The 10,449-nt window shown below is 40.7% G+C and overlaps 1 protein-coding gene across 2 annotated transcripts in view; it reads right to left on the bottom strand.

The window, feature by feature from the left end:
• Positions 1-9,084: 9,084 nt before the first annotated feature.
• The window catches only part of IPO11 (importin 11), an 80,585-nt gene continuing 79,220 nt past the window's right edge, over positions 9,085-10,449 (bottom strand). For both annotated transcript variants that reach the window (XM_036403159.1, XM_054517902.1), the window contains one exon: positions 9,085-9,396. In XM_036403159.1, the coding sequence (XP_036259052.1) occupies positions 9,232-9,396 (165 nt within the window). In that variant the 3' untranslated portion in view covers positions 9,085-9,231. The remainder of the gene's footprint in view (positions 9,397-10,449) is intronic.

Raw genomic sequence — 10,449 nt, 5'->3', positions numbered from 1 at the left:
CTCAAGTGTCAGTTGAAGCAAACTCAGAATATTTCTGAAAGCCTGAGAAAACCTTCTGAATTTCTACCTACTGGTTCAGTCTTCCAAGATTTAGTGCCAGCAGAATTCTCTAATGCCACTGAGTTTTATTTAGTTGCAGCCTACGACTAATTTGCATGTTCTATCTGTCTGTAAAGGTAATGCAGTGTATTAACAATGGTGTAAGAAATACACATTGAAGATAACTCTGTTTAAGGAAAAAAAAAAGCTTTTGAATCTGGTAAATAGAATAGAAAAACGCCTAACATGGTGAGCAATTAGGAGCAGCATCCCAGAATCCTTCACAATAAAAAGAGGTTAAAAATAAAGTATGGAAATAGAACAGCCTCTGATATGGTCTGCTAGGTCTAAGTGTTTTGTACTACTCTAATGTTATTTCAAAATAGTGAAGAAGTGACTCATCACACTAAAACCAATAAGATTCTAAAGCTGGTTTCTGTCATTATTTTTCTATTTACAAACTGATTTTGCATAACGTGCAAATAAAAATAATTCCGCTCATTGCCTATGGGCAATAAGACATTAAAGACTTCATTATATCTTTGGTGCTTAACTCCCACTTATATGCTCATATATTAAAACAAGAGCCTTGAATTCCAGAGATCATGTTGTCGTGAAAAACAGCCAACATTCCCATCTCAAATTAAGGTAAATATCTTCCTTACTGTTTTACAAATGGGCCAAGCCAGCATTGCTGGTTTTTGTTGAGATGCAATATGCTCATGGCTGGGCATATGTGATGTCTCCAAACTAATTCAGGGTTCATCTGTCTCCAGTTGTGCAAGTTCATCTTAAAAAATGGGACAAAATGATTCTGTTCTTCAGTTTTCAATCTCAGGGCAGATTTCATGAGCAAGTTCAACCTTAGACATTACAAGATTGGATCACTCCTTCCACAACTAATTTGCCAGCTGTAGGTGTCAAGACAGAAAGTCTTTTCAAATTCTGCCTTTTCCCAAATTAGTCTTACCTTGACAAGAAATCAAAATAAAACATGACCTCATCTCTCCTGAAGAGGTCCTCACCTCCCTCTTGTTTTGCTCCTGACATATCCTCATTGTGAAGGTTCACTTATTTCTCCTTCCTCATGACAGAATATCTGTAAGACCCTTCCAGTCTGTGGAAATTCATATCCTCTTCTTATTATGGGTCCATCCAGTCTCCAACCCAAACACTGGCCAGTACTCTGTTCTAGACCATGTACAATCCTGTTTCTTCTCCACATCCAGTAACATTGGGATCCACAGAGTTTCACCATTTTATCTTCCTTGAGAGAATTTGTCCCTCAAACACACTCCACAGAAAGAGACTCTCAAATTTTGAGGGATTTTAGCAGTATGTATAAGTACCCAACAAGGGAGATGAAGAAAAGGCAGCTGAATTCCTCTCAGGCATGCTGACTGACAGCACAAGAGGCAGTGGACAAAAACTGAAACATGAAATTTTGTTTGAGCACAAGATGTGAGTGTGGTGAAAGAGGCTGCCCAGCAGGCTGTGGAGCCCTCATCTGTGGATGTACTCAAGAACCAACTGGACATGGCTCTAGGCAATCTGCTGCAGCTGATTGTCCTTAGCAGGAGGGCAAACTATGTAACCTCAAGAGAATATTCCAACCTGGACAATTCTGTGAAATTTCATTTCCAGCTGTGTGAACTTGTTCAAATGCTCTCCCTTAATAATGGGACCCTCTAGATTTCCATTTGACAAGTCCCAAGCAAAACATGACACACAAGGGCTGACTGAGCCATCTGTCACAAGGCAGATCAGCATTTTCCAGCTCTAGAGCTTCGTCCATCTTTGTGTTGCTATTTGTGTGCTACTTGTGTTGTACTGGGGAGGCAGGGAGAGGGTGGTGCAGAGAGGCGGCTTCTCTGAGAAACTGCCAGAAGCTTCCACCATGTCCAGCAGAGTCAATCCCAGATGGTTCTGAGGATAGACATGCTGCTGGCCAAGGCTGGGCCAGTTAGAGATGATGGCAACACCTCTATGATAACATATTTAAGAAAAGAAAACAAAAGTAGTGGTTCAGTTTTAATTCCAGTCAGAGAAGAGGAGGAGGTGAGAATATGTGATGGAAACTTGAAGACACCAAGGCCAGTGGAGGAGGAGGGGCAGGAGGTGCTCCAGGTGCTGGAGCCAAGATTCCCCTGCAGGCTGTGGTGAGACCATGGTGAAGCAGCTGTGGCCCTGCAGCTGATGGAGATCCATGGGAGATGCAGAGATCCACCTGCAGCCCATGGAGGAGGTGCCCACACCAGAGCAGGTGGATGCCTGGAGGAGTCTGTGGTCCAGTGGGAGACTCTATGGAGAGAGGGGGCCCTGCTCCCAGGCTGGAGCAGCCTGTCCTTGGAGGACTGCACCCTGTGGAAGAGTGACCCTTGCCACAGCAGTTTTGGGAGGACTGTCTGCCCATAGGAGGGACTTGGGTTGCAGCAGTTTTGACAGGACTGCTGCTCATGAGATTAGAAGGTGCTGCTTGTGAGGTTGGAACCACACTGGAGAAATTCAGAGAGAACTGTGTCCTGTGGGAGGGACCCCACGGTGCAGCAGGGGAAGGACTCCTCTTCCTGAGCAGCAGAAGAAAACTTCAGGTGAGGAACTGACCAAACTCTCATGCCCTGTCTCTCTGCACTGCTGGTGGGAAGGAGGGAGGGTTTGGGGGAAGAAAAAGTGTTTTTAAGCGCTTATTTTATTTCTCATTATCCTCTGATTGTGTTAGTAATAAACTCACTTTGTACCTCTAACTTGAGCCTGTTTTGCCCTTGGAGTGTTTTCTCCAGTCCTTATCTCAACTCATGAAGCCTTTGTTAAATTTTCCTCTCCCTGCGTCCAGCTGTGGCAGTCTGGCCAGTGACAAACGGCAACACTACTCCACCCTGCTGAGTTACATTATTGCCATTTCTATTTCACTGGCAATTTTTTTTATCAGTGCTCCTAAACCATCCATAAAGTTTGATAAAACTCAGTCCTGATACAGAAACTTTGTGGAATCTCTCTTCAGCCAGGCTGAAAATGGCTTGTTCACTCTCTTCATTACTGCCTGTTACTTGGATGTTAGCATTTCACGTCTGACTGCACCACCACCCAGCCTCCCCAGCAGCCTCTGTGCTGCAGCCTTCCGAAAGACCAACTCCTCTCATTCAGCCGTGTGTTTGACACTGCCGTTGCAGAATCTCAAGAAAGAGGCTGAGATATATTTGTTGATTTCTTCACAAGTACTTCAGGAGGTGGAGGATGAAAAGGAACTTCTGTGGAGCAGAACAATTCTGCTTGCAGGGCTCTCGGATCGATTCTCAGGAGAGAGACAATAATGCATCAAAATGCTTCAACAAATGAGCACAGCTAGCAGCAAAAACCTAGATAAGGACTCTTGGGATCTAGGGCCTACCCACACATGAGGCATTACAGTATCATTAAATAAAATAATTAAATAGCTTTAAAGCCAGATAGGAGAATATGGGACTCACCACTTCCTTCAGCCACAGCTGTTGGACAAACCAATATGCATCTTTTATTCCTCACCAGAGTGCTTCATAGCCAGCATACAAGGATTTCAATTATGTATTTAAGAACTGAAAAACACAAGTGCTTGTGAAACAGCAGGCCCTTGTTGCAGATGTAGTAAACCAAAAAGTTACACCTGGGTAGTGTAAAGTGTGGAAAAATACAGGGCAGAGCATTTCAACAGCTGAATTAGGTGAAAAGCTGTTTGTGCGTGTAGTTTATGTCTGTAAGCTTCCTTGCATACCTGCCCAATGTTTAAAGTTGGGTTGGTGAAACATCAGGGTGAAGGTACAGTTTTAAAGTCTCTATTTCCTTGAAAGCTCAGTTAGTTAGTCAGCAGTCATTCCCACAATCCAGATGTATGAGAATTATGAGTTTTTCTCAGTATCCTATAAAAAATCTGTAAGATATCTTTGTCATTTTAGTTTTAAAAATCAAATTGTAACAATTAATAAATAAATTATTTGCCATTAAAATAAAGACTACTTGGTTTAAAATACTTTTGAAATTACTAATGATATATTTTTGAAACACTGCCATGCAACAAAATAACAAGGTGTATACTTTCGCTGCTCAGAATTTACCTATCAACTTCTAAGAGGCATGTTCTAGTTACATTTATGTTTTGCTGGTGGAATTTCCTGGTTTCCAGCAAATCCTTTTAATCCTTTTCACTTCATTTTAGACCAAAACTGATTGTCCATTCTGTGTAAATTTGAAAATTAACTCCTTCATTATCAGTATTTTCAAGCATGCCATATATACCAGTTGATGCATTAGTACACACAGCCTAACAAACAGCCCAGCCTGGCCACTATGAGGAGCAGAGGATGTACCATTTATAAGGTACAATACCCAATTATATTTTTAAGGGGGTTGTCTCCACTCAATTAGATTTCATTACCCCAAGCATCAGCAAAATATGTTATGAACAAGCTATTGAACCTTATGAAATGTTTTTACAGAAGTAGTCAAATCTGACTACCTAGTGATCAGTCAGATTGTTAATTAGTCAGATGGAAATTAGCAGTAAGATGGAAATTGTGTTAGTAATCATTTATTTTTTGAAATGGCAGCATTGAAGCAAGACAAGTAAATGAGTCTGAAGAGCCTTCAAAATGTGTATCTTAGTTACTAAGGTGCTGCTTCTGCTAAATGAAGATGTGGCATGTTCAGTGTTCTAACACTATGAGCTGCAATTTAGGAGCAATACTAGAGTTTGGAATTGAGTAAAAATTAAGGAAAGTCAAGCATACTAAACAGTATTGAGTATTAACTCTAAACTGGTATCTGTGTTAATATGATGTAAAGAAGTAATTTCATCAGTGCTAAATCATCAGAGAGAAAATCATATCTGTTACAATTTGTAGCTATGAGCTGTGATTCTGCTTAGGACATTGGCCTTCACTCCAGATTCCTCGGTAGAACATGTCTGAACACCTGACTTTCCCTCCTGCAAATCCTCTAAGGCTTAGAATCATCAAATCATAGAATGGTTTGGGTTGGAAGGGACCTTAAAACCATCTAGATCCAATCCCTCTACCATGGGTGGACACCTTCCACTAGACCAGGGTACTCAGAGTCCCATCTGAAACAATCTCAGTTATTTAGGGAAAATGCACTGGAAAAAGCTGATGAGTTATTTGTGTATGCAAAGATCCCGAGGAGAAAGAAGTAGACAGGAATGACCTGCTGTTCTAGGGTGACGTTATGATGCTTGTATCCCCAGTTGTCCATTCTGTTTATGAGGTAGCGAGCAGAAGGAGCACAGTTTTGTTATCTGCTGCACTCTCCCCCACAGTCTGCTGGAACACAGAACTCCGCTGCTGTTGTCTGGGCACAGACAAGGCAGAACACAGTGCTGCTTTTGCTTTTTAGTTAGTTAGTTTGGCTAGCTGAGGCAGTCCAAGCTTTCCCTGGACTGTTTTTCTTTCCCTTTTCTTGGAACCATTTGAACCTGCTCCAGACCGGGACCCGGGGAGCACTGAGAGCTTGCACATTGTGGCCTCCGGGGCCTACTCTGGGCAGGGGCCTTTCCCAGTGCTGGAGGGATTGATAACAGAGCGAGGACCCACAGGAGAGACTTTCTGAATTTGTCATCTCTTCAGAGCAGCAAATGAGTTTTGTCATGCAGTATTGTGCTGGGGAACGTCTTTCCTGTTAAATAAACAGGTTCTTTCCACTTCTCTCTGAGGAAATTTTTCCGAACTGGTTGGAGGGAGGGGCTGAGTGGGTTGGCTTTCTGGGGGGACCATTTTGGAGATTTTCTCCCAGATTTGCCCTAAACCAGGACAGTTGCATGGCATGTTCTTCTCTGGAAAAGTGGAACCCCTTCTCAGTGAAGGCAGAGTGGGCAGAACACCCCCTGCCCATCTGCCAGCTGTGCCACAAGCAGTCGCTTCCCTGGCAAGGAGTGGCGCTCTCTCCGGCAGCCCTGCCCACGAGGGCTACTGGGACAGGCACCCTGCGCTCCCTCTGCACCTCCTGGGACACAACCATGGCTGAGGTCTCAAGCACACAGCCTGATCCCAGCACTTGCTCACAAATGAGGCAAAATCCTCCACCACTTCACTGCAGGGCGAGTGGGAGGCGACAGCCTCACTGCTGGCAAGGCAAAGAGCACTGCGAGAACACAAGACCATGCCCACAGGTTATCCGACCTGAAAACATCCTTGGAAGTTATTCCAGTTGTATTTTTCACAAGACAAACACCTCAACTATTAAATAGAAGTAAGTTACAGCTTGGATAAATTTAGTTTCTAAAGCTGAAAAAGATTTAACAGATTGCAAAGACAAGCACATGAGTTATTAACACTTCAGTTATGCCAGGGGCCTAAAAATGGTCATCATTGATACAGCAAAGCTAATGTTTTGAAGATTGAAGCAGCAAAATTAGTCCTCTCATTTAACTCTTATCAGAAGCAGAAAGTTTTTCTTCACCTTAATCATTGCCTTTTCTGAAAAGTAAACTGATAGCATTTTAAGTATTCAGTGTGCCATAGGAAAAAAAAAAACCACCCCTATTGAAATTACTTTTGTCTTGAAAATCAAAGCCTAGAATACAAGAGAATCCAAGATCCTTCCTCAGGAGAATCACAGGAACTGTACTTTACTGCTTTGGCATCAGGCTAATTGCTATATTTGGTCTCCGTTCTTTCCCTAGAGACTACAGTTAAAAATTTCACCATCAAATTGAAAAAGGACTATAGCTTGCTGCAGTCCTAACCCATATTTTTCCAGTGAAAATTTAATCCTATGTCTAAGGGTTTAATATATAATGATCGTATGTAATAGTTTTTCTGCAGTTTCAAGCTGAAATTTCTCCACTTTGAGTACTAGATTGTTTCTGGCTGCAGATGGGGACTTGTTTGGCATTGTGCTCATTGACAATGGTTGTCATATAAACAGTTATGATAATGATGATTGTTTTCAATTATAGTCCAAGCCTCAGAGAAAAATCTTCCTAGATCACAAGCCAAACACCTAGTAACAAATTTAACTTGTTCCCTAATGGATATGAAAATGAACACATGCACTATACAAAGACATTACTCAGAAAGTTAATCACAACTTCTTCTGCTGTTATTAGCTGAAAGCACGTCCATCATCCTTGACAGGGTCTCAGCCACCATCACGCATTAACATAAACTGCAGTTATCACTCCACCACATAAGGTAATGGGGGTGGAGGTGCTCTGAGAATTCATGCAGGCAGGCCTGCCTCAGCCAGGATGACAGACCTGACTTGTGAGATGCTGCACAGGGAGCTGGGTGGCTTGGCCAAAGAGCAGAGAGCAGCCTTTAGGCCAGGGCTGGACTACAGCAGTGGAACCCGCCTCCCTGTCAAACTCCAGGGAGTGCCATTTGGCACTGCACAAGAGATCCTGCAGAATGGTGGAAGGACAGGACTGCTTGCTGCCAGGACGTGTTTCTGTACAACAGGCCATCATGCCAGGTGGGGTCAAAGCTAGCAAAGGTGACCAGATCTGCACAGATTTTATACTGAGCTAAAAGCTTGGGGTGTCTGCAGATTAACTGTGCAACAAATCCAAACGTAGTCAAAATCTGCCAGGTTCTGGTAATTGTGGTTCACAACTGAATGGGACCATCAGCACACTGAGTCTCCTCCCTTGCAAGTACCAAATGTAACCAGATAAACCTCTTAATTATGAGATGATGGTGGATGATTGAGGAAATGACATACACATAACATACAAACAAAGAGTAGCAATTCTTCTGGTAAACCTCCTATGGCAAGCTAAAATGCAGGAAACAACCTGAGTTCTCACACAACTTCTCCTGACAGATGCTGGCAGCAGGTCGCACGGGAGGTTTTGCATTTAGAACTGTAAGAGCCCAAACAGTCTCTGATACTAATGCCAAAGGAGGAGAGAAAGATGAGCCTTCCTCTACAGAGAGAAGGTTTCAAGAGAGATCACTCCAAAAAGCTCAGTACAAAAGGCTCATATTTTTAAAAGCATCTGGTAATCTAGTAAGATTGTCAAAAGCTTGTAGGTGTCTTTAAACAGCTAATCTCCTCTGAAAAAAAATCTGATTTAATAGCTGAATCATCCCTTAGTGAGGCAAAGTTAACTTCAACTTTAAAAGTGGAAGATCAGTACTTTAAAGGAAAAATCTGAAAATGGAAATCAGAATTTTCCTCCCACTTCCACCTGCAAGGTACAAAAGACAAAGGGACATAGAAAGGAGGAGCTTTACCCTGCAGGTAACAAATAAATAATTGAAAGTGAGCCCCTTGTTTGTAAATAGTTGTTATAACTGTGACCATTTTGGCTTAAACATTTTAGCAACAATTCTGAAGTATCCTCATGACATGTCTGATGAAAAACAGAAAGAATTGAGATACTGTACATGGTAATCTTAAGTAGTCCAGGTATAGCCCCAACTTAACTAGAATTAATTGCTCATCTACCTCTGGTGAGTTTCTTTGTGTTATGACAGCTAAAACTGAAATAGAAGGAACTCAAGAAATTAATTTCTTGGTAACAGAAAAAAAGAAAGCTTGGTGATAAAAATGAAAACTCACATCTTCAGACAGAAATATATACTGATTTCTCTAACAATTCAAATACAATTTAAGTGTTACAATCAAAGTGGTTTTTTTCTCTGAGACAATCAATTCAAATGGGAATTATTTTTCTCTCATGATGGAATATTTCTGTTCATAGTCTTACAGCTTTCTAAATCCTTCTGTTTGTAAGGTTGAACATAGAGTCTAAAAAGAGCAATAGAAAGGGATAAAGTTACAGATCTACAGTGTTAAAGGAAGCAGCTCCTGATACTGAATTATAGTGCTGAATTAACAGATGCTTCTCTTTAATATACATTAGTAAGTTCCTTCAGACTGCTGACTTTATGACATACCTTTGTGAACCTATAGCACAGTAAAGGGTACCAAAAAATGGTACTACCTAGGGCAGCATATACCATGTTAGGAATCATAGAAATCTTAGCTTAATGATAGAAGTCTTAATTAACCTGCAGTCATTAAAAAAAAAAAAAAAAAATCAAAAGAGCATAGTTTAGGAGCAACAGCAGAACTTTTTTTATTATTTTGTCTCAAGTTATTTTCACCTTTCATTAGACTCATCCATACAAGACCAAAGGCTAGAGTTCTTTCATATTTTTGAAATATAAATTTTACATAGAAAATCTTTTTTCTGCTTATTTAGAAGCCCTGTAAAAATTCTTGTAGCTGGGCAACTATTTCTGTATCCACAGTTTCCATAAGGGCGTGAAAACCTTGTTCTCCCAGTAATTCCTGCTGTGCCTTTAACTTCTCATAGATGAACTGCTGCAGTGACACAGTGTGTACTGGGTCCTTCAGTGCAAGCTGTGGAAAACATGTAAAATAAAAATATATAACAATGCAAAAAAAACAACTATATGACTTACACATTTTGATTAGAAACTCAGCTCAAGAAAGAAATCTACTTTTTTTCCCTTCATACTTACTTGAGAAACAAGAGGAAACATTAGTGCAAAACAAAGATCAAATTAGTTATTATCAAGGCAGATATCAGTTTTAAACTATTTGGAACAGTGTGAAATCATGAGTCTTACACTTTGCTCTAAGGTTTGATGCTTTTACACGATAAAGTAATTTCAAAGCTACTTTATTAGTTACGGCTGAACGGGGTTCCTGTAACTCCTAAAAATCAGATCAGATCTTACCAAGGACTTTATAGTGATGGCATGCAATATGGTCAGTTTTATTTTATTAGTAAGAAAACTAAACACCAAAAATGTCAAACTTGTTTAGATAATATAACAAACAAAATAACCTGTCCATATGTATAAAGAATAGCCACACTTCAGTACTGATACCTGTAGACCTCAAAAATCTAGCTGGATTATACAATTTTCTTTTGGGCAGGGAAAGACAGGATATTTGTTACTATTTTCCCATATTAGCTGCCTTTTAATAGCAAAAATAGATAAAAGAAGAAGCTACATGGACAGAGGATGTATTGCTAATTTTAGTGTCAGCAGACACATGGGCAGGCTCAGGGTGTTGACAGTTATGCCACATTTGTCCCTCAGTCCACCAGGCTGGGAAGAAGGGGATGGGAGATGGGGACACCTGGTGCTTGCTGTATCATAAAGTAGGATGTTGAAATCAGTGGCAATTAATGCAGACCTGTGATCTGTTCATCTTAGTGTCAAACCCAAACAACACTACTGTTTATGCTGGAAGGTAAACTATATAAACTATTTTGCTGTTTCAAGGTAAGACTTGATAATTTTATTACCTGTAATTACTATAACACTCTTTAGAAAGGGGAGGTAAGTGCAGTAACACTTTGGTACTCTGTAGGAGGATTTTTTTCAGTAAATGTAATTTGAATCTGTAGAATATAATAGACTTTTCTAACAAAATTTCTAA

Source organism: Molothrus ater, chromosome Z (assembly GCF_012460135.2).
Source record: "Molothrus ater isolate BHLD 08-10-18 breed brown headed cowbird chromosome Z, BPBGC_Mater_1.1, whole genome shotgun sequence".
NCBI classification, from domain to species: Eukaryota; Metazoa; Chordata; class Aves; order Passeriformes; family Icteridae; genus Molothrus; species Molothrus ater.
The sequence above is the reverse complement of the archived record's forward strand: the minus strand, read 5'-3'. Positions and strand labels throughout refer to the sequence as shown.